Raw genomic sequence first — 26,885 nt, forward strand, 5'->3', positions numbered from 1 at the left:
TGGTGACAACGTGGACAGAAGTTAACAAGTTGCTGACAGGCAGCTAAAATCTTGAAAACCGAATGTCCTTAAAGAGGACAGTCACTTCAGGGATGCTGCTTAGTTTTGGCGGGCCGGTGAAGGCTGATGCTTTTTTTCTGTGGTTTTGGAGGTGGGTTGAAGATAGTGTGATGTATCTCCTGGGGAATCCAATTTAACAGATGTTTACTGCACACCAGGAAGGCACTCAGATATACAAGTAGCTCGAGTACACATTCCTTGTTCCCTGTCGAGTCAATATAATCCAATAATCCTCTTAGTTTAAAAAAAAAAAAAAGAAAGAGAGGGCAGTGGTGAGCAAGGTGCGTTAACTATTCCTCAAGTAGCTGAAACTTCTTCTAAGCATCTTGGGACCCCAGGCCTGCCTAACTCAACAGGAACACCAGAGAGACCTGCTGGCCAAATTTTTCTTTCTCTAGGAACTAAATCAGTTTTGCTTTTTGATGACCGGAGCTGATGTTTCTCTCTCTGCGTACTTTACATCAGAGGATTGCCAAGAAATTGTAGTTAGAAGATTCAGCTCTCTCACCTGGTAAATCCTTTATAATCTTTCCCGTCTCTCCTCTAGTTTTGGCTAAGATCAGTACCTAGCTGGTCATCAAGTTCTGCAAATCCTTTCCAAATGCTGGAACCAATTGACTTGCATCTCTAGGCTGACTCCTTCCTGGATCTCTAGGACAAGCTTCATCTTAAGCAGAAAGACGGTTTCTGCTTACAGCTCAATGCTTTGGGGAATCAGCAGTAAGCCTCTGATAATAGTCTGGCTGTGGTCCCAATAATCCACTCAGATAACTGGGCTTTTGACTGATCCTTAATTCCTATCTCTAATTCTAGTCCTCTAGTCCTTACTTCCTATGTTTTGCTTCTTTTCCTTCTGCTTGAAAAGTCCTTCTCTTTTTCTCTGTCAAGCACACTCTTATTCATCATTCAAAAATCCATTCAAATGTCATGTTCTCTTTGAGCCTTCCTACATGCCTGGGCAGTCTGTCCCTTAATTCTGCTCCTTGTCTTCTACATGTATTTCAGAGTGCATTGTATTCTATTTTGTTTACCTGTCCTAAGTTCATCAAAAAAATGGGGAGCTATATCTGGAAGATCCGTATCTTACTCATCCTTCTATCTCCAATGCTTAAGACAGTAATGAAGCTTAATAAGTATCTTCAGTTCGGTTCAGTTCATTTCAGTTCAGTCACTCAGTCGTGTCTGAACTTTGCGACCCCATGAATTGATGCACGCTAGGACTCCCTGTCTGAAGAAGGCAATGGCAGCCCACTCCAGTACTCTTGCCTGGAAAATCCCATGGATGGAGGAGCCTGGTAGGTTGCAGTCCATGAGGTCGCTAGGAGTCGGACATGACTGAGCAACTTCACTTTCACTTTTCACTTTCATGCATTGGAGAAGGACATGGCAACCCACTCCAGTGTTCTTCCCTGGAGAATCCCAGGGACGGGGGAGCCTGGTGGGCTGCCATCTATGGGGTCGCACAGAGTCGGACACGACTGAAGTGACTTAGCAGCAGCAGTAGAAGCAGCAGGCCTCCCTGTCCATCACCATCTCCCAGAGTTCACTCAAACTCCTGTCCATTGAGTCCGTAATGCCATCCAGCTATCTCATCCTCTGTCATCCCCTTCTCCTCTTGCCCCCAATCCCTCCCAGCATCAGAGTCTTTCCAGTGAGTCAACTCTTCGAATGAGGTGGCCAAAGTATTGCAGTTTCAGCTTTAGCATCAGTCCTTCCAATGAACACCCAGGACTGATCTCCTTTAGAATGGACTGGTTGGATCTCTTTGCAGTCCAAGGGACTCTCAAGAGTCTTCTCCAACACCACGGTTCAAAAGCATCAATTCTTTGGCCCTCAGCTTTCTTCACAGTCCAACTCTCACATCCATACATGACCACTGGAAAAACCATAGCCTTGACTAGACGGACCTTTGTTTGAAAAGTAATGTCTCTGCTTTTTAATATGCTGTCTAGGTTGGTCATAACTTTCCTTCCAAGGAGCAAGCATCTTTTAATTTCATGGCTGCAGTCACCATCTGTAGTGATTTTGGAGCCCCCCAAAATAAAGTCTGACACTGTTTCCATTGTTTCCCCATCTAATTCCCATGAAGTGATGGGGCCAGATGCCATGATCTTCGTTTTCTGAATGTTGAGCTTTAAGCCAACTTTTTCACTCTCCTCTTTCACTTTCATCAAGAGGCTTTTTAGTTCCTCTTCACTTTCTGCCATAAGGGTGGTATCATCTGCATATCTGAGGTTATTGATATTTCTCCTGGCAATCTTGATTCCAGCTTGTGCTTCTTCCAGCCCAGTGTTTCTCATGATATACTCTGCATATAAGTTAAATAAGCAGGGTAACAATATACAGCCTTGACTGACGTACTCCTTTTCCTATTTGGAACCAGTCTGTTGTTCCATGTCCAGTTCTAATTGTTGCTTTCTGACCTGCATACACGTTTCTCAAGAGGCAGGTCAGATGGTCTGGTATTCCCATCTCTTGAAGAATTTTCCACATTTATTGTGATCCACACAGTCAAAGGCTTTGGCAGAGTCAATAAAGCAGAAATAGATGTCTTTCTGGAACTCTCTTGCTTTTTCCATGATCCAGCGGATGTTGTGAATTTGATCTCTGGTTCCTCTGCCTTTTCTAAAACCAGCTTGAACATCTGGAAGTTCACGGTTCACATATTGCTGACGCCTGGCTTGGAGAATTTTGAGCATTACTTTACTAGCGTGTGAGATGAGTGCCATTGTGCGGTAGTTTGAGCATTCTTTGGCATTGCCTTTCTTTGGGATTGGAATGAAAACTGACCTTTTCCAGTCCTGTGGCCACTGCTGAGTTTTCCAAATTTGCTGGCATATTGAGTGCAGCACTTTCACAGCATCATCTTTCAGGATTTGAAATGGCTCAACTGGAATTCCATCACCTCCACTAGCTTTGTTCGTAGTGATGCTTTCTAAGGCCCACTTGACTTTACATTCCAGGATGTCTGGCTCTAGGTCAGTGATCACACCATCGTGATTATCTGGGTCGTGAAGATCTTTTTTGTATAGTTCTTCTGGGTATTCTTGCTACCTCTTCTTAATATCTTCTGCTTCTGTTAGGTCCATACCATTTCTGTCCTTTATCGAGCCCATCTTTGCATGAAATGTTCCCTTGGTATCTCTAATTTTCTTGAAAAGATCTCTAGTCTTTCCTATTCTGTTGTTTTCCTCTATTTCTTTGCATTGATCGCTGAAGAAGGCTTTCTTATCTCTCCTTGCTATTCTTTGGAACTCTGCATTCAGATGCTTATATCTTTCCTTTTCTCCTTTGCTTTTCACGTCTCTTCTTTTCACAGCTATTTGTAAGGCCTCCCCAGATAAGTATCTTAGAAATCTGTAATACCCCAGTTTCTAAGACTAGCAGCTCTGCCTTGGTTTTGCCAACCTGTCTCATACATAGAGACAAAGTGCCTTGGCAATACCACCAGTAAAAATTTAATACCACCACTAAATTTAAAGGAAATCACATACAATTGGGTCAGCAAAAGCTAAAAGATTTTCTTCAAATAGTAATATAGGCCCCAACCCAAAGGACTAACACTGACAGCTGTAGGATAAGAATAGCATGACACACACAGAAGAGGACTGGGTAGAAGCCTGACTAGAGCAGAACAGATTATGCCTTTAGCCACATATGCTGAGGGTTTGCAACTGTCCCCAGTGGAAATTATGATGAGGATCCCACTGAATATCCTTGGAGCTCCTTGCATACAAGCTTCTTACATACAAGCATCAGAAAACACACACAGCTCTTGCTATACTGAGGAGTTTGGTTGCTCTTTTGTTGGCTTCATAAAATCCCTAATTAAAAATCTCTCCAGCTAACTGATACAGGTAAAATTCAAAGTGGACAAAAGTAAGAACTTTCAGAAAGCCTATTCCATCCAGATGTTTGACTCATTACACTTCTCTAGAAAAAAAGGCTCCTGGCTGGGTGGTAGAATTATGATGCTTTAAGAACAACCAATAGCTATTAAATTTGCTCTTCTACCTCTATGGGGTTATGACCTCAGATATAAAGCAGCCTATCATCTCCTTCCTGCCTTCTTTCCTTCTTTGTTTTCCTTTCTTCTTTCTTTTACTTCTTTCTCTTTTTGTTAATAGTTTAACAAACATTTATAGAGGGCTTAGAATGTGCCACTTGCTGTGCTGAGGATATTAAACTAAATAGACCTTTGCCCTTTTCTTTAAGAAACTCACAAGCTTATATAGGATGCAGACAAATAAGTTTAATATAGTAGGATAACAGTATCAACATTTCTAAAGTTAGAGAGACAAAGCATAAAGAAGAGAGTGATGAGCTTTGTGGGGGTGGGGGAGTTAGGAAGATTTTGTCAGTTTGAGCTGAGTTTAAATTTATTAAAAGTGTAACTTTGGAGGAACCCCGTGTTTATTTCTTGGAGATTAGCTCTATTAGTTATTTCAGCAAGCCTGCAAAATAAATTGTATGCCAAAAAGAGGTTCAACTTTTAATATTGGCTAACGCTCTCAGAATCAAGGCCTGACCTCAACTGAACTGTGAACCAGAAATTGAGACAACAAGCGACATTTGCTCAATCTCAACCATAACCAATATGTTACAAAAAAAGGGGGGGGGGTGGGAAACAACATTAAAGAATGTCAGAACTGCAAGAGATCTTAGAGCTCATCAAGTCCATGTTTTTCATTATGTAGATGGAAGAAAAGTGAGGCTCAGAATGATTAAAGACTTATGTAAAGTCATGAGAAACCACTAACTGGAAGAGTGTGAGATAAAACAAGAGTATCCATGTTTCAAATTTATTGTCCTTTGAACTTCTCTAAGATAATCTGATAGTGTACCAGAAAGAAAGATTTGATTTTTCTTTTATTTCCAAATAAATGCCTGCTTGATAATATCCTGAAATAAATAGGAACAAAATTAGAGCATCAAAAGATTCTTCAAATAGAACCTTTACTTATCTATTTCCATATATATATATATATATATATGGAGGGACTCTAACCCTTCCTTTATCATATATATATATATATATATAAAACACTTCCTTTATCATATGTATATATATATAAAAAAGTGAAAGAAAGTGAAAGTGAAGTCGCTCAGTCGTGTCTGACTCTTTGCAACCCCGTGGACTGTAGCCTACCAGGCTCCTCTGTCCATGGGGTTCTCCAGGCAAGAATACTGGAGTGGGTTGCCATTTCCTTCTCCAGGGGATCTTCCAGACTCAGGGATCGAACCTGGGTCTCCCGCATTGCAGGCAGATGCTTTAACCTCTGAGATGCCAGGAAGCTATATATATATATATATATATATATATATATACACATATACATATAGACTTTAAAAACAGAATCTCAACCTTGTTGAGTGCATGCTTATAGTTTGAAGCATGTGGATTCTTCTTTAATCAGCAATGTCTACTGTTTGCATTCCAGGGTCTAACTCTCTCTTAAATTGATTGCCATCCTGCACCCATCAAAAGTGCTAAGGAAGTTCAGTTCAGTTCAGTTCAGTTCAGCCGCTCAGTCGTGTCCGACTCTTTGCAACCCCACGAATCACAGCACGCCAGGCCTCCCTGTCCATCACCAACTCCTGGAGTTCACTCAGACTCACGTCCATCGAGTCAGTGATGCCATCCAGCCATCTCATCTTCTGTCGTCCCCTTCTCCTCCTGCCCCCAATCCCTCCCAGCATCAGAGTCTTTTCCAATGAGTCAACTCTTCACATGAGGTGGCTAAAGTACTGGAGTTTCAGCTTTAGCATCATTCCTTCCAAACAAATCCTAGGGCTGATCTCCTTCAGAATGGACTGGTTGGATCTCCTTGCAGTCCAAGGGACTCGAAAGAGTCTTCTCCAGCACCACAGTTCAAGAGCATCAATTCTTCGGCACTCAGCCTTCTTCACAGTCCAACTCTCACATCCATACATCACCACTGGAAAAACCATAGCCTTGACTAGACGGACCTTTGTTTGAAAAGTAATGTCTCTGCTTTTGAATATGCTATCTAGGTTGGTCATAACTTTCCTTCCAAGGAGCAAGCATCTTTTAATTTCATGGCTGCAGTCACCATCTGCAGTGATTTTGGAGCCCCAAAAAATAAAGTCTGACATTGTTTCCCCATCTATTTCCCATGAAGTGATGGGACCGGATGCCATGATCTTCGTTTTCTGAATGTTGAGCTTTAAGCCAACTTTTTCACTCTCCACTTTCACTTACATCAAGAGGCTTTTTAGTTCCTCTTCACTTTCTGCCATATGGGTGGTGGCATCTGCATATCTAAGGTTATTGATATTTCTCCCAGCAATCTTGATTCCAGCTTGTGCTTCTTCCAGTCCAGCGTTTCTCATGATATACTCTGCATATAAGTTAAATAAGCACGGTGACAATATACAACCTTGACGTACTCCTTTTCCTATTTGGAACCAGTCTGTTGTTCCATGTTGGGATCATCATTAAGGGCACTTATGAGGGCATCTACTTATTCCTACAGGTATGGAAGTTCTAAGCTTGTATCAAGTAACATCACCAGAGAGCTAAGAAATGGGGTGTCAATTGCTTGGCCCTCTCTTTGATGGCATGTGTTCTAGTGTTACCCCCATTGGCATTGATCAAAGGTGACTGCAAGAAAGTCACATGAAGATTGTTTCTGTATTTTCTTTACAAAGGAGAGGTTATTAAGGACACATTCATCTGTTATTCTATACTCTTTGGAAAGGAATAAACATATTTAAGGACTGGTACCAAAAAATGTGCTTTCATTCAAAAAATTGGTATGTGTACTTTAAAAATCAAATGGTAATCATACCACCCAGTTTCCTTTTTTTCTTGACTGCCACATAGCCCCAAAATAAATGTAAAATAAGGCTAAATATTAGTACACAGACTTAAACTGGGGGCACATTTGTGTTTTTTTCATTAATTTTTTTCTAAATCTAACAAAGATGTTTTCTACAAACCTTTTACTGTAAGTGATCTGAGATCCTCTTTTGGAAATTTTAGGAGGATAAATAATGAATAAGTACGTAAAACATTTCCTTTGTTTTGAGTACTTGAGAGTTATGCTTGTTATTAGTAAGCATCAAGTTCTTGCTAAGGACAACCATGCTCCAGAGCTCTATGGAAACTAAGAGGTGTATGAAATGACTGGGAAACCTGAAGGGTCTTGAATCTACTTGTGGTGGTCAAGTATTGTAGAGATAAGGTCAGGTAGCATATTCTAAGTGATTTCAGGCTCATTCTATCCTAAGACTCCATACGTCTATTAAATGAGTAATATGAACATTTGGTCAAAGCATATTCTATTTTGAGTTGGCTTAAATATTGATATTTTGAGTAACATTTTTTTGAAGGTGATCAAGTTTTTGGATAGCTGTTTCTGAGTAAGTTTTCATAAAAGCAGTTTGTGTTCATGGTGGAAATTTGAAAAATTGGGAAAGTATAAAGGAACCAATTAAAATCATCCATAATCATGCCTTGGGTTCATGTTGTATAATGTAAGACAATATATATAATTTACTACTACTACTACTACTAAGTCACTTCAGTCGTGTCCGACTCTATGCGACCCCATGGACTGCAGCCTACCAGGCTTCTCCGTCCATGGGATTCTCCAGGCAAGAACACTGGGGTGGGTTGCCATTTCCTTCTCCAATGCATGAAAGTGGAAAGTGAAAGGGAAGTCGCTCAGTCGTGTCCGACTCTTAGCGACCCCATGGACTGCAGCCTACCAGGTTCCTCCATCCATGGGATTTTCTGGGCAACAGTACTGGAGTGGGGGTGTCATTGCCTTCTCCAATATATAATTTAGAGACATGCTTTTTTTCATTTAACATTATATAGTAGTAATTCCTAGATACTAGCTGTTCAAAAATGAGATTTCTATAGTGAAACATTCCATTGAATAATTTACTCAATCAGCAGCCCTATTGTTGCTTTATATGTTTCCAACCTACCCTTCGCTGTTTAATATTAGTACTGTGACCTATTGTACATGTGTAGTAATAGTAATCATAGCATTTAGGAAGCAAATTTATAACATTTGCTATAACATGTCAAGCACTGTGTTGCACTTCACATGAATGATCTTATTTAATAACACTGTGAAGTAGGAACTATAGTAAGATGATATAAGGGCTTCCTAGATGGCTCAGAATCCATCTCAGGAGACGCTGTTTGATCCCTAGGTTGAGAAGATCCCCTGGAGGAGGAAATGGTAACCTATTCAGTATTCTTGCCAGGACAATCCCATGGACAGAAGAGCCTGGCAGGCTACAGTCATAAAAGAGTCCCAAACGACTGAAGCAACTGAGCACACAGGCATGCAAGATGATATAAACAAGGACTAGAGGTTAATTAAAGTGTAACAGTAAGGAGGAGGATTTAACCCTGAGTCTGACCTAAGCAAATATTACAACTTGGTTTTTATTAATAAGTAAATCAGACTGTTCAAAGATTCCAATCATCTATAAAAATGTGCATTAAGTTAAGAAATCTATAAGCTTCTTCGTTGCCTTCCTCATTCTTTATATTTTTTAAAGAAAGTCAGTAATGAACATTTATTTTTTGTAGTTTAGCAATTGTTATTGCACTATGATAAAATGTGTGTTCTCTTTATATTCTTTCTTCTTTTTGTTGACATATAATTAAAATAATACATTACGTACAACATAGTGATTCAATATTTGTATATAACGTGAAATAATCACTACAATCAGTCTAATTAATATCTATCACCAGACATAGTTACAAGTTTTTTTTCTTGTGGTGAGAACTTTTATAGTCCTTATTTTGTGGTCTACAGAAGATAGTAAGAACACAGACTCCAGAATGAGCCTTTCATTTTTATCAGAGGACAGTAAAACCACTAATTAAGAGGAAAAAAGCGGGTGGGGGCAAAAAGTCTTAAGTTTACCATCAGTGGACATGTTCAATGTTCATAACTCTTAAATACCTGAAAAAAAAAAAGAAGAAGAAACTGAATTAAACTAGCTAATCGACTAGCTAGCTGAGGTCCTGCTTCCACCCGCTCCGTTTTAAAAAAGATAGATTAGGATGATTTGCAATCTGCACATTATTTGACGACATTGAAAATACGGGTACTAAAGTGCTTAATGATGGTTGAAATGGTTTCATTTCTTAAGTAGTCCAAACTACCACTGTGGCTTAATACACCTTTTGAAATAGTGCCAAAACCGGCTCTAAACTTGCACAAAGTCTCAAGTAGAGAATTCATAATTAAATAACTTTAGAGTGCTTAATGATTCTAAAAACAAACCAAATATTATTTAAACCTGATTGACTTTAATTTGTGAACATCCTGGAGCTAAAATCTATTTAGCTGGGCACCCACCAAATCCTAGATGTTACAAAGGAAGAAATAAAGTCTTGAGAAGTGAAAGAATATAGGAAGGAGCCAAACAACTGCTTTCTTCACCGCCTAACCAAAAACGTCTAGAAAGAAAGAACCTTTGCTTTCCTAGACAAGAGGCCTCCGGCTGCCCAGCATCGCCACACTGCGGGCGCCTCTCTCTCCATCAGGGTCGGGCTGCTGCCATCTGAAGTCTTAACGTCTTCCAGCCGCCGGCCCAACCCAGAGTCTCACAGACTTTGGGGGCTCTCGCTTTCGGCCACCAGCAGCACTAGCAGCAGCAGCATGAGGCTGAGCATCAGTAGCATGAGGAAGAGCGGCATGGCGCGTCCTGGCGGTGCCCCGGACCCGCGGGCGGGTCGAGGTGGGGAGGCAGGAGGGATGCGGGCGGCGGGGCTGCAGGCGGGTAGTGCGCTGGGCTAGGGCTGGGCGGCGGCGCAGGCGTTGCCAAGGAAACGGGCCGCGCGCGTCCCCAGCTGCCGCGCGCTCACGTCAAGGTTTGTTTAATAATCGCCTGGGTATTTTATTGTCCTGGCTCCCGGCGGCCGCGCGGGAGCCGGGAGACCGCGCACGGGGCAGCGAATGAGGCGCGGCGGCTGTGGCCCAGGGCACCTCCCCCCGGCTTCTCGAACCCTGCCCCGTCCGACCCGAGCGGGGAGGATGGAAACACCAGCCGCGCTCTGAGCTCCTCAGGAAGAGAACACCTTTCCCGCCACACCACCCCGCGGTCCACGAGTCCATCTCCCAGAGCGGGCCGAGCGGAAGAGCGAGCGATGGCAGATAACCTGAGGAGACTGGTCTCCAACGAAGCTTTACGATCGTTGCAGGACAAGCTAGAGTCCTGGCTGAGGGAGTACAACGTGAGTCAGAGGGGAAGACCCCCGGGGTTCGCCCTCTCTCTAGTTCCTCGCACAACCCTCAGCGGGAGGTTCTTAGGACTGGCCTCCGGGTGACTGCTTTGCCAAGTCCCGCAGTTTTGATTCCTCTGTGGGACCCGCACCGAGGGAAGCGGGGAAATGCGATTCCTTTTTCTCCTTCTGACGCGAGGTGGCGCGGTCCGCGAAGCGCTGGACTGGTCGTAGCAGAGGAGAGCTCCTATTTTAGCGAGCGGTAGCCAAGGACGCTGGCGGTCCTAGCAACGGGAAAGCCCTGCGAGCAACCCAGGTCCGGTCTGGCTTGTCACTCTTCCTCCAGTCTCCTCTGCCTGCAGTCCACCCCCATACCCCGACTCGAATTATTATTATTTATTACATCCCTCTTCTTGCCTTTCCGCAAGTCTCCCACTCTGGAGATAAGATTTTTATAGAAATATACCCAGGAGTTAGTACCCAGAAGTCAATGAAACGGACACTAGTCAACCTTGCGAGTTTCACTTGTGCGCTGATGAGCATGGCAAGTAAGGCAGTTTCAACACCAGGGCAGATTTCAGAAAGCCTGTTGTCAAGGCATTTGTAAGCCAATATTCTGTCGTCAAACCCAATAGGGTTCTTCAAATCTCATTAATTCCTTCCATCCCCCACCCTACTCCAGCTCCCGTTCATCTCCGAGTCCAGATAGTAGAACTCCAATGCAGAATTTGCTTCGGTTGGTCTGTCTTAAAAAGAAGAGTTCTATGCTGTAGCTCAGCTGGTAAAAAAAATCCATCTGCAATGCAAGAGACTCCGGTTTGATTCCTGGATCAGGAAGATCCCCTGGAGAAGGGCATGGCAACCCACTCTAGTATTCTTGTCTGGAGAATCCCCATGGACAGAGGAGCCTGGAGGGCTACAATCCATCGGGTCTCAAAGAGTCAGACATGACTTAGCGACTGAACAATAACAAAAAAAAGGAGAGTCCTATTCTCACATAGCAAGTAGAACAATGCAGGAAAAAGAGCTGGGGACCCAGAATCAGCTCCACCCCGCCAGCTTTTAGGTCTGACTTTGCAGAGAACTGGCTGGCTGAATCATTGGGGCTTCCCTGGTGGCTCAGCGGTAAAGAATCCACCTGCCAGTGTAGGAGATGCTGGTTCATTCCCTGGGTCTGCAAGATCCCCTGGAGAAGGAAATGGCAACCCACACCAGTATTCTTTCTTGCCCGGAAAATCCCATGGACAGAGAAGCCTGGTGGCTTAGTGACTAAACAACAACAACCAACAACAACAAAAACTGAATCATTTGGGGCAAATTATTTAACCTCTAGGTCTCAGTACCTCCTCAGCTAACTGGGAGACTGGAATTGATCATGGGTGAAGGTGCTTTTTGGATCTCAATTTTTTGAGTCTAGATTAGCTTGTTTCTGAAATCCTACCAGGAAAATGCAACTGCCTGCCATCATGAGTCCCTGGACTTTCCTATCCACCTTGTAACCAGGCTCCTGGGAGGAGGGGAGCTCAAAGAACTATGGCTTTCTCCTTAGCCTTCTTTTCTAGTGTTTACCCCATTTGCCCACATTTAAAGTACCAATATTGATTATTCCTTCTCCATCAGAATTGCAGGAAAATTGAAATTCACCATTAGCACAAAGCCTTGGGTTCCCCCCACCACCTACCTTTAAAAGTGGCTACTTGTTACTTAATCTCAGAAGGATGAGAATAACAAATCCTAATACATGCATTTTCCCTTCTTAAAGCTACTTCTTATACAATTTTTCTTGCCCTGTGGCCTAAATTAACTTGAACCATTAAAAAGTGTATTCAGTTTGTCACTAGACAATGTTGAACACAAATGACACTGGTAGTGGCTGGACCAAATCAAATGATTGTTTTAGAAACGACCTGTAAGTTCTGAGAAATGCCACAGTTTATTGTACTTTCTCTTCTCACTAACAGTGGTGCACCCCATTCTTCTGTTCTCACCGAAACCATTTATATTTAGATTGTGGCTCTCCCCATCTCCAATACACACATATAATTAGTAGAGACTGCACTCTTAGAGATCAGTGCCTTTCCACATTTTGTGGCCATTCCTTGGGCATCATCATTTCTCTTCAACTTTCTGGCATCTCTCTTGCATTTGGCTGTCGACACCTGCATTTTTCTAAGACTCTATTTGTCTCCTTGTCTTACCCACACCTCTCTTATAGTTGTTCTTCAAGGGCAGACTTTAGAAACCTTCTCTTCCACCTCCATTCCTGTTTCATCTCTTACCCCTATGCTGATGAATATCATATCTATACTCAGGTCCTTTTCTCATCTGAGCTCTCACTTCTCCAAATGTCCATTGGACATTTTCAGTTGTGCTTTTGTCATTGCAAAGTCAAATCAGTGTGTGACTGACCATAGCTTCTCCCATGCCACAAACACTGACTTCTTTCCTTTAGTTACAGTCTTTATCATGACATACTCCACTACTTTCTCACCAGCAGAATCTGTTGGTACTAGCTTCTAAGCTTGTGCAGAACCTGAGCATGTTCCACACCGTCCCTGCCTCTGCTGCCACACTTGTACACCTTTGGTCATCTTTTATTTGGGTGACTTAAAAAAAAATAACCCAAAGTAATTCTTCTAAATACCAAGTCAGATTAAGTTACTCCTATGGCAAAACTCTCCAAACTTCATATTTCAGAAAAAAAGTTCCTGCAATGGCCATCAAACTCCTGTACAACTGTGCTCCTTTAAACTCTGTGATGTTATCTCTTACCCTGTCCCTTGCTCAACCACTCCAGCAATACTAGACTCCTTGCTCTTTGTAGAGTAGAACTGTCTGAAAGAACTTTCCATGATGATGGATGCATTCTATATATATCTTTATATCATCACTGTCCAACATGGTGGCCAATAAGCATTTGAAATTCAATGAGTGCAAACTGAGGAACTGAAGTTTTAACTTCATTGAAATCTAGTTTGAATTCAACTAGTTACATATGACCAGTGGCGACTGTATTGGACTGAGCAGCCACCCTCACCCCTGGAACCACTGTGCCCCTTCTCTGCTTTATTTCTTCCATAATATCTACCCCTTCTAATTTTTACTGATTTACTCTTTTATTTTGTTGATTAGTCTTCCTTCCCTCCCCTCCCCCAACACACCCTAAAAGGTAAGCTTCAGACGGCAGAGATTTCTGTTTCATTCCACTTTTGGCCCCTGCTAAGTCACTTCAGTTGTGTCCAACTCTGTGTGACCCCATAGACAGAAGCTCATCAGGCTCCCGAGTCCCTGGGATTCTCCAGGCAAGAACACTGGAGTGGCTTGCCATTTCCTCTCCAATGCATGAAAGTGAAAAGTGAAAGGGAAGTCGCTCAGTTGTGTCTGACTCTTAGCGACCCCATGGACTGCGGCCTTCCAGGCTCCTCGGTCCATGGGATTTTCCAGGCAAGAGTACTGGAGTGGGGTGCCATTGCCTTCTCCGTTTGGCCCCTAGTAGTTGCTCAATAAATCATGACTGGCTGAATGCCACCACCTTTCTCCCAGACACCCAGTTCCTTGGACTCATTTCTGACAAACCTCATATTCAGTGTAAAATTAGAAATGATCCCTGTGTGTGCCTTGTGTGTTCAGATGCTTCAGTCGTGTTCAACTCTTTGTGACCCTATGGACCATAGCCCACTAGGCTCCTCTGTCCATGGGGTTCTCCAGGCAAGACTATTGAAGTGGATTGCCATGCCCTCCTCCAGGGGATCTTCCTGACGCAGGGACCAAACGGGAATCTCCTGCATCTCCTGCATTGCTGACAGATTCTTTACCCCTGAGCCAGCAGGGAAGCCCAGAAATGATCCCCAAACATCTTTAATTCAACTTTTCTTAAAATTGAAACCAGAAGCCAGGATTAACGATCAGGAGCACAAGTGAGAGGGTGCAAGCGTTCTGAACAGTGTGTGTGTGTGGTGGGTGGTGGGGGTGTGGCGCTTAAAGAAAGATGATGAGAAAATCTCTTTACAGCACCTACCAACATTTAGGTTACATTGAGACTTATTCAACATCTTGTCATCTACAGTTTGAGTTTCAGTCAATTGCTAAGGGTTTTCCTGTGATACTGCAATGTTATTTTATTAGTTCCAAAGACTTTGGCCTTGAATCCTTAAGATGAAGAGTACTCATTGTAGCAAATTATATTTATTAAAATATTGGTTGTAGAGAACTATGTTTTTTCCTTAAAAGCTTCAAATTATGTGTGCTATGGAAGGTTGACTTTTCTGACTGTGACCACATTAGTTGATTTCTGATAAACTCAAGCAAAAGAAAAGACCGTGTATATTCCTCTAGAATTAGGAACATGGTTAAAGTTATTCCTTTGGGAAAAGTTATTTTCAAGTGAAATAGATAAATAACTTGAACAGATTAATTCTAAAACACAATGCAGAATTTTGATTGTTTTCCAAACTAGCCATCATTTGGATTAACAATTAGATGCTATTTAGTTTTTCTTCTTAATTTCTCTAATATAATTTCCTTCTTTATCCATTCCTATCCCCTCTGCCTTTATCCGGCCATCACCACCGTCTCATACACAGTCTGTTTCCTTGATTCCTACGTTGTCAGAAACAGTAAGTTCTTTTAAAATATAATTTTCTGCCCTGAAGCCTTTGTTTTTTATCTTTTGGCTTGTTTTTAACCTTACAACATCTACCAATCTTCTGGGCCTTTGGCAAAACTGTTTCTTGCTTGATTTTATTTTTTTAAGTTATATTTATCCTAACTTCAGGAAGAAATATTTTCCAACCCACTCCCCTCCCAGAGAAGCAAATCCTAAAAACAACAGCAAACAGCACCACCTCATTTTCTTTTCGTTATTAAAGAGATGCTGAATTATTGCATTACTTGGTCTTTAAAACCTGGACTCCATTGGAGACTCAGGGACGGGTTGTGGTAAACACATGAATTGCAGAGTTAGTTTTCCTCCTTTGTGGTTATTGAGAATGTTAGTGGAACAGCCAAAGAGAATTCCTTCTTGTTCAACCAATAACTGAGCCAAGTATTAAGAGTTTAAGAATTAATTGAACAAATGGTTACTTAGCTCCTGGTATGTATAAAGGTTTGGGTGAGATACTCTATATTCACACTTTTTCTGCAGTGTACGTTTATTCCTCAGACAATTTTTTTTTACAATATGTCTTGTCTATGCTAGGTTCTGGGAATAGAAATGTCAGCTGCATCTTGGTAATGAAATTCTAGCTGGAGAAGAGGACAAGGGAGAGAGGAAAGGATGTGTGCAAGAAGCTGGGAAGCATGAAAAAGCTAGCATATTTCGGGGGACTGGGAATACTTCCAGGCAGGGAGTGGACATGAGATAAGGCCAAGGAGATGGGGTGGTGGGGGCCAGGGGACGGGTGCCTTGGTGGTGTGTTATGGAGTTCGGACTTTATCCTGAGGGCAGTGGGGAGAAACTAAAAGTATTATATAGGGAGGTAATGCTTCTCTTGCATTACCCTTCCCTTGTGCTATAGAATTCTGTACTAACAAGTGTAAACAACATATTAAATATCAGCACATAAAAACGAGCTCTTAAAGAAGTGTCCTCTGTTTGTTTTAGAATAATCTCTGTGATTGAAATAGAGCCTGTTTTTATGCCAAAACATGCCTGATTCTAAATACAAAAGTGAAAGGTTGCTACTGCGAGCTGTGTGTTACGCCAGGATTCGTGACCTCTGGAAGAGAGGATTTTGATCCAGGGTCAGAGACGAGACTTGATTACTTGGAGCCTTTTGTGTAGCAGTTTTAATGAAGTATAGCAGAGATAGGGAAAGCTTCTAACATAGACATCAGAAGGGAACAGAAAGAGTGCCAAGGCATTTTATGTCTGTTAGCTAGCTTCTAATCAGATAAAGAAACACCTCAAGGCTGAGGGAGTTTCATCAGGCCCCTCTCCCACAATAAGCATTTTTGAGATAGGATGGCCAAGGTGTGTCATCCCCAGCCATAAAACAATTAGTATGAGTACTGGTTTGCTGAGCCATTATCAGCCCAAGGTTTGAGAAAAGATAAAAAAGGTTGGTCTTAGGCAGAACCTGTTTCCTCAACACAGAAGGAAACAAAAGTCTGCCACTTGCAGTTTACTTCCTCCTGCCGCCTGGGGGCACCTCTACCCTCCCTACCTGTTACCCTCTCAAAAGGTGGTTGTCATTGCTATGGTGTCTTCAAACAGATTCCCTGACCCCCCTTCACTCCTCCCCTTCTACATTCTTGAGGGTTCAACTAGTTATTAAATTTATAGAGAACACTTTTCTTCCCTTCAGGACCTTTATCTCCTTCAGTTCAGTCGCTCAGTTGTGTCTGACTTTTTGCGACCCCATGGACCACAGCACGTCAGGCTTCCCTGTCCATCACCAACTCCCAGAGCTTGCTCAAACTCATTGAGTCGGTGATGTCATCCAACCATCTCATCTTCTGTTGTCCCCTTCTCCGCCCGCCTTTAGTCTTTCCCAGCATCAGGGTCTTTTCAAATGAGTCATATCTTCGCATCAGGTGGCCAAAGTATTGGAGTTTCAGCTTCAACATCGGTCCTTCCAATGAATATTCAGGACTGATTTCCTTTAGGACGGACTGGTTTGATCTTGCAGTCCAGGGGACTCTCAAGAGTTTTCTCCAACACCACAGTTCAAAAGCATTAATTCTTTGGTGCTCAGCTTTATAGTCCAACTCTCACATCTGTGCATGACTACTGGAAAAACGATAGCTCTGACTAGACAGACCTTTGTTGGCAAAGTGATGTCTCTGTTTTTTAGTATGCTGTCTAGGTTGATCATAGCTTTTCTTCCAAGGAGCAAGTGTCTCTTAATTTCATGGCTGCAGCCACCATCTGCAGTGATGGTGCATTACTTGGTCTTTAAAACCTGGACTCCATTGGAGACTCAGGGACGGGTTGTGGTAAACACATGAATTGCAGAGTTAGTTTTCCTCCTTTGTGGTTATTGAGAATGTTAGTGGAACAGCCAAAGAGAATTCCTTCTTGTTCAACCAATAACTGAGCCAAGTATTAAGAGTTTAAGAATTAATTGAACAAATGGTTACTTAGCTCCTGGTATGTATAAAGGTTTGGGTGAGATACTCTATATTCACACTTTTTCTGCAGTGTACGTTTATTCCTCAGACAATTTTTTTTTACAATATGTCTTGTCTATGCTAGGTTCTGGGAATAGAAATGTCAGCTGCATCTTGGTAATGAAATTCTAGCTGGAGAAGAGGACAAGGGAGAGAGGAAAGGATGTGTGCAAGAAGCTGGGAAGCATGAAAAAGCTAGCATATCTCGGGGGACTGGGAATACTTCCAGGCAGGGAGTGGACATGAGATAAGGCCAAGGAGATGGGGTGGTGGGGGCCAGGGGACGGGTGCATTACTGGCCAGTAATGAATAAATGCCAAACCTTAGTGTCTTGACAGAATAGAGATTTCTTTCCCATTCATGCAAAGTCTGATGGTAGCTCTTGTCTGTCACTGGCTCAGTTTCAGGTGCCCTCCATCAGATGGAGCAGCTGCCTCATTACCGGACCCTGAAGGTTCTGTAAGGGGAATAGAGGGAATGGAGAACTTGCCCTGCTCCTACATCATACACAGCCCTTGCACTCATTGTCCCTTGGGCAGACTTAGTTGTGTGGCTGCTGTCTAACTATAAGGGAGCCTGAGAAATGTGGAAAAGCACGTGGAATACTTAATGGGTACCACTCCTTCTGCCACAGTTACTAATGATAAATTCATGGCTACAAAATAATTGACAAATAGTTAAGGAAGACTATTTTCTTTTTAACAAAGAGTCTACCAACTTTTAAATTTGATTCTCCTTATTTTTCATCTTGGACAAACTGGTTAATGTAAACATCACCATTGTTTAATATTAAAGGAGAAGAAGTAACAAAATAAGTCCAGTAGGAATATTAATTATGGATCAAGACACTAAAATCCAGTGTGTGCATGCTCAGTTGCTTCAGTCATGTCTGACTCTTTGAGACCCCATGGACTATAGCCTGCCAGACTCCTCTGTCCATAGTATTTTCCTGGCAAGAATACTGGAATGGGTTGCCATGCTTGCCTCCAAAATCCATTGGGAAAGCCTAAATAGAAGCTGTTCCTAAATCGTTGAGATATAATCCTCCTCTTTCTTATATCTAAAATTCAGGAAAAAATAGATATTCAACACAAGCAACAAAGGTTAACTGTATAGCACGGGAAACTATAGTCAATATTTTGTAATAACCTATAATGGAAAGTAATCTGAAAAATAATATAAACAATGTATATGTATAACTGAGTTACCTTGCTGTGCACCTGAAACACTGTAAGTCAACTGTACTTCAATAAAATATATATATTAAGGAAAAAATAAAATTCAGGATCGCAGTTTAAAAACTTTGTTGTGGAGGCAGTGAGTGTGTGGCAGGGTCAGCCTCAATGATGTAGAACAGAGGGTTGATTTCAAAATAGAGCTGCTTGAAAGGCTGCCCACAAATGGGCACCTTTCTAGAAGCAGTTATAGCCTGTTATAACCAGCATTTTTACTTTTACTTTGCAGAGGACTTCATTTAAAAGACTTTTTTAAGGTATAGTTGATGTATAGTGTTACATAAGTTTCAGGTATATAATATAGTGATTCACAATTTTTGAAGGCTATGCTCTATTTATAATTATTGAATATTGGCTATATTCCCCATGCTGTACATAATATCTTTGTAGCTTATTTATTTATTTTTGATTTTTTTTAATTGGAGGATAATTGCTTTACAATATTGTGTTGGTTTCTGCCATACATCAACATGAGTCAGTCACAGGTATACATATGTCCCCTTTCCCATCTCTGTCCCCATCTGGCACTGTTGGTGGGAATGTAAATTGATACAGGCACCATGGAGAACAATATGGAGATTCCTTTAAAAACTAGGAATAGAACTGCCATATGACCCAACAATCCCACCACTGGGCATATACCCTGAGAAAACCATAATTGAAACAGATGCATGTACCCCAATGCTTGTTGCAGTACAATGTCTATTTTATTCATAGTAGTTTACTCATAGTAGTACCTCTTAATCCCTTAAAACGAGTGTTTAAACAGTTATTGAAAGCCCTTAAACCACTCTTTGTGCATTATTGCCTTTAAGCTTTATAAGAACCTATGAAATAGCAGGCTTTATTTTCTGTATTTTACACATCTGTATTTTATTCATCTGTATTAGATAAGAAACTGTGCAAAAGGATTTATCACAGTATCCTTTAAAATATGAAAGTTACAATCATTTAATAATGATTTGCCTGATATTTTTATTTTTTAATACTCTTCTTTAAAAAAAAGTCATTTTACATAGAACAAGAATGCCATTTCCAAACACGCCAATTAGCGAATACGTACAGGAACAAGGAAAAGAGATAATCATTAGGAAGGATGTGGAGTCTAATCCGTGGATTTGCCCTCCAAATCCCAAGAGGGCAGCTTGCTTGCCCAAGGCCACTCCACTTTAGAACTTGGTTTTGAACCTAGCTCTTTTGCTTGTCAAGTCCATTCTGTTATCTCCTACAGAAGGAGGGAAGGACATTCCACTGACTTGCAGTGTCTGTTTCCTGCCATCCTTCCCCCATCCACCCTCTAAAAATACATACCCCAGTCAGTGGTGGCAGTGGGGAGATTGGAATGGGGAAGGAAGATAGAAATTAGGGCTTTGCTTTCCATATGTGAATTTCCAGGGTCAGCTGCAAAGACCTGAGAAATGCCACCCCTCAGACTAGACTCCACATCCTTCCTAATATGATCATCTTTTTTCTTTGCTCCTGTACATATTCGCTAATTGGCGTGTTTGGAAATGGCATTCTTTTTCTATAATGCATATATATGGAATTTAGAAAGATGGTAACAATAACCCTGTGTACGAGACAGCAAAAGAGACACTGATGTATAGAACAGTCTTATGGACTCTGTGGGAGAGGGAGAGGGTGGGAAGATTTGGGAGAATGGCATTGAAACATGTAAAATATCATGTATGAAACGAGATGCCAGTCCAGGTTCGATGCACGATACTGGATGCTTGGGGCTAGTGCATTGGGACAACCCAGAGGGATGGTATGGGGAGGGAGGAGGGAGGAGGGTTCAGGATGGGGAACACATGTATACCTGTGGCGGATTCATTTTGATATTTGGCGAAACTAATACAATTATGTAAAGTTTAAAAATAAAATAAAATTAAAAAAAAAGAAGAGTATTAAAAAATAAAAATATCAGGCTGCAAGAACACTGGAGTGAGTTGCAATTTCCTTCTCCAGTGCATGAAAGTGAAAAGTGAAAGTGAAGTCACTCAGTCGTGTCCGACTCTTTGCGACCCCATGGACTGCAGGCTACCAAGGTCCTCCGTCCATGGGATTTTCCAGGCGAGAGTACTGGAGTGGGGTGCCATCGCCTTCTCCAAAAATATCAGGCAGATCATTATTAAATGATTGTAACTTTCATATTTTAAAGGATACTATGATAAATCCTTTTGCACAGTTTCTTATCTAATACAGATGAAGCATATTTTGTGTATATGAATGTAAAGTTTCTCTAAGTGGAAATAACTATATTTTGTACTAAAATTGATAGATTTGAATAGCTTTTCAAATTGAAATTTGCAAGTTGATTAAAAATATTTAATGGTATGTTTTATTATTAATATTTGTGGAGAATGAGATGGTTAGATGGCATCACCGATTCAATGGACATGGGTTTGGGTAGACTCCAGGAGTTGGTGATGGACAGGGAGGCCTGGCGTGCTGTGGTTCATGGGGTCGAAAAGAGTCGGACACGACTGAGCGAGTGAACTGAACTGAACTGGGGTGAAAATTTTCTCTCTTTCCAATATTGTGTAGGTGATTCAAGTTAAGAATAGAATAGTATGATGAGAGAGCCATTTCAACACAGGCTGCGATGACTGGGGTCTCGTGAGAAATGTTAATAAGGTCAAGGCTGTTCAGAAGTATAGGAATTGAAAGGGATCAAAGGATTGTTGATCTTGTGCCCACGGCACACGTACACTAGCGAAATAGGTTTGTGTGGGAGTGGAGAGAGCTGCTGGAGGAAGTGAGGCAGCAGAAGTCATGCAGAGGCACCTTATGAAGAACCTTGGAAATAAGGCAACATTTAAGCTCAGTTGGTCAGAAGGTTTGGTCTGGGCTAGAGAGTGATAACACTAAAGGGGTGGGAACAAAGCCTCTGTTCTGTATCTCTCCTTCCCCACACTGCAAAACTTCTTGAAAGACTAATCTGTCTTCACTGTCTTTGCTTCTTTAACTCCCATTTGTTCCTCAACCTGGAATGATCTGGAACAACATCAAGTATCCTTTCCCCAAAACATTCTGCTGTAACTGCTCCACCTAATGGTCAGGTCAAGTCTAATCTCTCTCTCTTTTTTTTTTTCCATAGTCCTTATCTCCTTGATTTCTCTGCAGCAGTTGACACATCTTATCCACTTTTATTGGACTTCTCCTGTAGCTCAGATAGTAAAGAATCTGCCTGCAATGCAGGAGACCTGGATTTGACCCCTGGGTCAGGAAGATTCCCTGGAGAAGGGAAAGGCAACCCACTCCAGCAGTATTCTTGCCTGGAGAATTTCATGGACGAGGAGCCTGGTGGGTTATAGTACATGGGGTCGCAAAGAGTCAAACATACTGACACTTTCATCCAATTTTATGGCTTTAGCTACTTCCCAGATGTTGATGACTCCAAGATTTATCTCCAGCCTTGACCTTTCTCCAGAGCTCCCGACCTGAATGGCTGGCCACCTGCCTTCCAGACAGCTCCATGTGGATGGCCAGATCCTCTGAGTCAACATGAAGCAAACAGGATGAGTTTCCCTCCCTCCGGTCTTGTTGCTTCTCTACTTGTGGCCTCTGATTAGGCAACAGCATCACAATCTCCCCTGTGGCCCAAGTCAGAAACCCGATCTCCTCTGTCTCCATCACACCTTGTAAATGGGTTCATCAAGCCCTGAGGAGTTCACCTTTTAAAAGTCTCAAATATCTCCCACCTTTCCCCTTTAGCTGCAGTTGCTCTTATTCAAACTCCAATCATATCTTACATATGTGGGGAAACTAACTTCTGGCCTATGGTTAAGGCAGATCTCACATGAGCTTTGTAGCAATAATGCCTACAGCTGCAGGAGAGTAAGGGAGGAGACATACTGACAAAGCAGCTGCTTGCTGTGCAGAGAATTCTTTCCCTCACAACTCACAGTATTTTTGCAGCCATCATGCTTACAAAAGGAGGCTAGTAGCCTATCTCCAATACACAGGGTTTTTTTTCCCTTCAAAAGAACATTTAAAAAAAAATGTTAGTAATGCTGGTGGTTATATTCTGGAATATGACACTCCTTTCTGTTACTTCTAGCTTTCCTATCTTCACAAAGCCACTAGAATAAATCTGAAGTTTCCTTGTGTAAGTTCTGCTGGGGCCCAGCCCCGGCTGATCCAGGGAGTTCGAAGCGGGGACAGCATCGGCAAGGATCAGGATACAATAGCTTCAATTAGATATTAATTAGAGATATAAAGAGTAATAGAATGAGGATAGCTCAGCAGGAAAATTCAGTGGAGAAAAGAGGCTGAGTAGCTTGGTTTACGCGAGAAACCAATAAAACTTCAAGACAAGAAGCTTGCACCACTTATGTAGGCCGCAGGCGTCCTTCCGTTCTCCCGAAGGAGAGGAGACACTGAGGCCTCCCCGGTCGGATCTTAGAAGCCCAGGCATAATTAGTAAGCATGGCGGGTTCCGCGCTCCAGATGGAGACTCAGCCAGAGTTTGAGAGAGAGAGAGACATGGGAAGACCAGTCTTTCGAGGATCTGATCCCAATTCTTTATTTTCCATGGTCTACTTTTATACACTGAGATGTTATGCAAAAGTCACGTGGGTTCAGCAGTCCTGACTTTTATCAAAGTCAGGTGCTTCATACAAATGTATACAGAGGTCTTAGGGGTGTTACATCATCTTCTGGCCAGGGGGCCTGCTGACAATTTATGACCCTCTCCTTGTGACAGCGGTCAGTCAACCAGGACACTTATTTCTCCAGGGGTGATTATTCTTAAAAAAGACTCCACCTTCCGAAGGTACCAGATAAAGTTACATTCCTATAGGGTGAGGGTGTAGTGGGTTTTAATTAAGGAAAGAATTTACTTAGCCTAAGGTCTAACGTGATTTATATCAAAGGTTAATACTTATTTCTTCTATATATTCATTAATGTGTGTAAGGGCAGGAGATGTGGAGACTTAGCAACAAACATTGGCTCAACAAATGAAAAACCCTTCACCAATACAATTTCTAATCAGCCCATTATATTTATACTAATGGTTTTCTAATTTTTCTAAGGAACCTGTTTTTAGAAGGTTTAAAGCATCTTGTGCCTCTCACAGTTGGGAGGCTGTGAGCAATCACATGTGGCTGGACAAGCCTGTCAGGCAGGCTAGAGAACCTTCAGAGGAGTTTGTAGGTTAAAACACTCTTGTCATGCCCAGGAATTATTATTAACTGGAGCTCTAAGTTAGCTCCTTCTCCGAAAGAGGTGGTGGGGGACAGCCCCCCGTAAAGTCAGAGGTGTAGGTGAGAGCACAAAGTAGTAAAGTAGGCAGACTTTGGTTATGGGGGTAGATGCTCGAGGATTTCCAGGGGGACTCCTGAGGCTCAATCCCGCCTTTGCGTATGTTGAGCCTCCTTCCTCATGACCTTTGCCATGGGTGGAGTGCCTCACGCTGGCCCCCAGCAAAGTTCCACACCAGCAGCATGGCATATTCTTATTGATTTCCTACCTTTCTCCATGCCTCCCTCCAATCCAATTTTTATACAACTCTTCATGGGATTGTTTTGGGGCTCCTCATTGCCCAAATCAGTGATTTTCAACACAGCCAAAACCCTATTCCCTGGGATAGTATTGTTAAAACTTACGCACAAAGTTAATGCATTTTACTTTACAACATAGCACACGTACCCCCTTTGTTGTTGTTCAGTCACTCATTTGTGTCTGACTCTTTGCATCCCCATAGACTGCAGCATGCTGGGCTTCCCTGTCCTTCACCATCTCCTGAACTTGCTTAACTCTTGTCCATTGAGTCAGTGATGCCACCCAGCCATCTCATTCTCTGTCATCCTCTTCTCCTCCTGCCTTCAATCTTCCCCAGCATCAGGATCTTTTCCAATGAGTTGGCTCTTTGAGTCAGGTGGCGAAAGTATTGGAGCTTCAGCTTCAGCATCAGTCCTTCCAATGAATATTCAGGGTTGATTTCCTTTAGGATGGACTGGTTTGATCTCCTTGTAGTCCGCGGACTCTCAAGTCTTCTCCAACACCATACCCTCAACACCATATACCCCCTTATACTTTATATAAATGAAGTAAAGTTTTCATAAATAATTCTTATTTATAATTGTGATGTAACTGTTTTCTCTTTCATTAAATTTTTTTAGAAGGAGCTATTGTTGTTGTTCAGTCACTAAGTCATGTCCAACTCTTTGCATGGACTGCAGCACGCCAGACTCCTCTGTCCATAGAATTCTCCAGGCAAGAATACTGGAGTGGGTAGCCATTCCGTTCCCCAGTAGATCTTCCTGATCCAGGGATTGAACCCGGGTCTCTTGCATTGCAGGCAGTTTCTTGACCATCTGAGCCACCAGGAAAGCCCAGACTCCTTAAACCGTCTGGAAAGAGCATTCTCCCTCACATACCTCTTACCTCTTCCCAAACCACCTGACTTCCTCCTCAGGTAATGCTAGGATCAGTGGGACCGTGGCCAACACAGATGTGATTCCAGAGCTGGGAAGGAGTATTGTCACCTCCACAGCTCTCAGAATCTCTCAGCTAGATGCTTACAACTGCCTACTTCCTTCCCAGATGCACTCTCTAATCCAATTATCTGGTCTGCTTCTGCCAGTCATTTTTGTGAAATCAAAGTGAACCCTCCACTTGCCTCATTAAACTTTTCAGTGATTGGATAGAGCCCAGAGCTCTTCATGTGACAAAGTCCTGTTTTACTTAGTCTCTGGACCTTGTATTCTCCTCTCCCATACAATATGCCTTGTGGCTTCTTGCCTTGATAATAATATTTGCTCTTCCTCTGCTCAAAGTGTCTTAACCTCCCACCCATCACCCGGTACCAGAGTATATTTTACTTCTTTTACACCTCACTATCTTCTTAGAGCACTTAGTAAACTCTAAGGGAATTATTTATCCCCTGTGTGTTTCCTACTCTCTATCCTGCTTCCCCAGCTGTTGAGTTCATTGACAGCAGGCAACTTTTTATTTTTTAATGTAGTTTTGTTCCCTGAGCTGCCAGCCCAAGGCTTAGGAATTAAAAGAATTCAAGGATTTATAAGTGAATGAGATTTGGAATTAGGAGACAGTACAATTTAGTTCATGGACTTCTCAGATGGCACTAGTAGTAAAGAATCTACCTACTAATGCAGGAGATGAAAGAGACTAGAGTTTGATCCCTGGGTTGGGAAGATGCCCTGGAGGAGGGCTTGGCAACCCACTCCAGTGTTCTTGCCTTAAGAATCTCATGGACAGAGGAGCCGATGGGCTATAGTCCATAGGGTCGCAAAGAGTCAAACACGACTGAAGTGACTGAGCACGCACGCAAGCACGTAATTAGTTCATATCTTTGCTCTGTTTATCTTGTGGGGAGTAACTGTTTGGTAGAGTACTGTGACAATGGCAGGTTGAGTGTCTTGTGCAATGCATTGTGTTAGAAACGGGCAACGTGTTGTGACACGTCTTGGGATCAGAAGCAGTCTGACACGGTATATTCTCTATGTTAGTGGTGTGTGCAAACTCATTCGATAAACATTGGACCCCTACAGTGTGCCGGGCACTGGTCAAGGCACAGAAACCTATAGTAATAATACTATAATAATACTAATTATTATATACCTTCTCTACTCTGCACCTATGCTAGCTGGTGAGATCATCCACCTTCTAAATTCCAGTGAACGGAAGAGCATTTTAAAAATGTCTTCTCTAAGGGAATAAGCTAATAAGTGGAGAACTGGATCTGAACTAGGGTCTGCCCTATTACTCAGTCCGTTGCTCCCTTCAGTTCTGTGCAGCATCTTACAGGTGCTACATCTTACAGGGGCTACATCTTGAAGGTGCAGAAAGTGCATTATTTTGATTTGATTCTCTTAACACTCTGCAAGCCATAATCTTCATTTTCCAGGTTGGGATATGGGCTCATAGAGGCTAAGCAACCTGTGCAGAATTACACAGAACAGTGGCAGGTAGCAGAGCTGAGATACTCAGGTCTGCTTGACTCCCAAGCCTATTCTCTGTCCACTTAGCACATGGCATGATCCAGTCAGAGGGCAAAAGGCTGTAACTGGGGAAATGAAGTTCACTGTGGTAAGTGCAGGAATGAAATAGCAAGGGCAAGGAGTTGCTGGTTCAACAAGGAAGGAATGGAGAAAGCTGATCAGACTGTGGGTCCCGTATGTCCTGATCATGCCCATATTATGACAGTCACTCAGTCACTCATTCATCAAATCTTTGGGGCCTTTGATTTGCCATGGATACTAGTGATTGATGAGAAAGACAAAGTCTTTAA

The 26,885-nt window shown here is 42.3% G+C and overlaps 1 protein-coding gene and 1 long non-coding RNA gene across 4 annotated transcripts in view; one reads left to right on the forward strand and one right to left on the reverse strand.

Moving 5' to 3' along the window:
* Positions 1-8,894: 8,894 nt before the first annotated feature.
* Positions 8,895-9,866, reverse strand: LOC109560464 (uncharacterized). Its single transcript, XR_002180928.2, has 2 exons — positions 9,533-9,866; positions 8,895-9,017 (listed from the first exon to the last, which is right to left on the reverse strand). It is a non-coding gene; the product is annotated as an uncharacterized lncRNA (long non-coding RNA).
* Positions 9,867-10,008: 142 nt separating this feature from the next.
* Positions 10,009-26,885, forward strand: part of SPATA18 (spermatogenesis associated 18) — a 46,440-nt gene continuing 29,563 nt past the window's right edge. For 2 of the 3 annotated variants that reach the window (XM_019962735.2, XM_019962736.2), the window contains exon 1: positions 10,011-10,294. In XM_019962735.2, coding sequence (XP_019818294.2) covers positions 10,208-10,294 — 87 coding nt within the window. In that variant the 5' untranslated portion in view covers positions 10,011-10,207. Of the gene's footprint in view, positions 10,295-26,885 lie in introns of all 3 variants that reach the window. The other variant, XR_011567192.1, reaches the window with a different exon arrangement.

The sequence above is a fragment of the Bos indicus genome, chromosome 6 (assembly GCF_029378745.1).
Source record: "Bos indicus isolate NIAB-ARS_2022 breed Sahiwal x Tharparkar chromosome 6, NIAB-ARS_B.indTharparkar_mat_pri_1.0, whole genome shotgun sequence".
NCBI lineage: Eukaryota > Metazoa > Chordata > Mammalia > Artiodactyla > Bovidae > Bos > Bos indicus.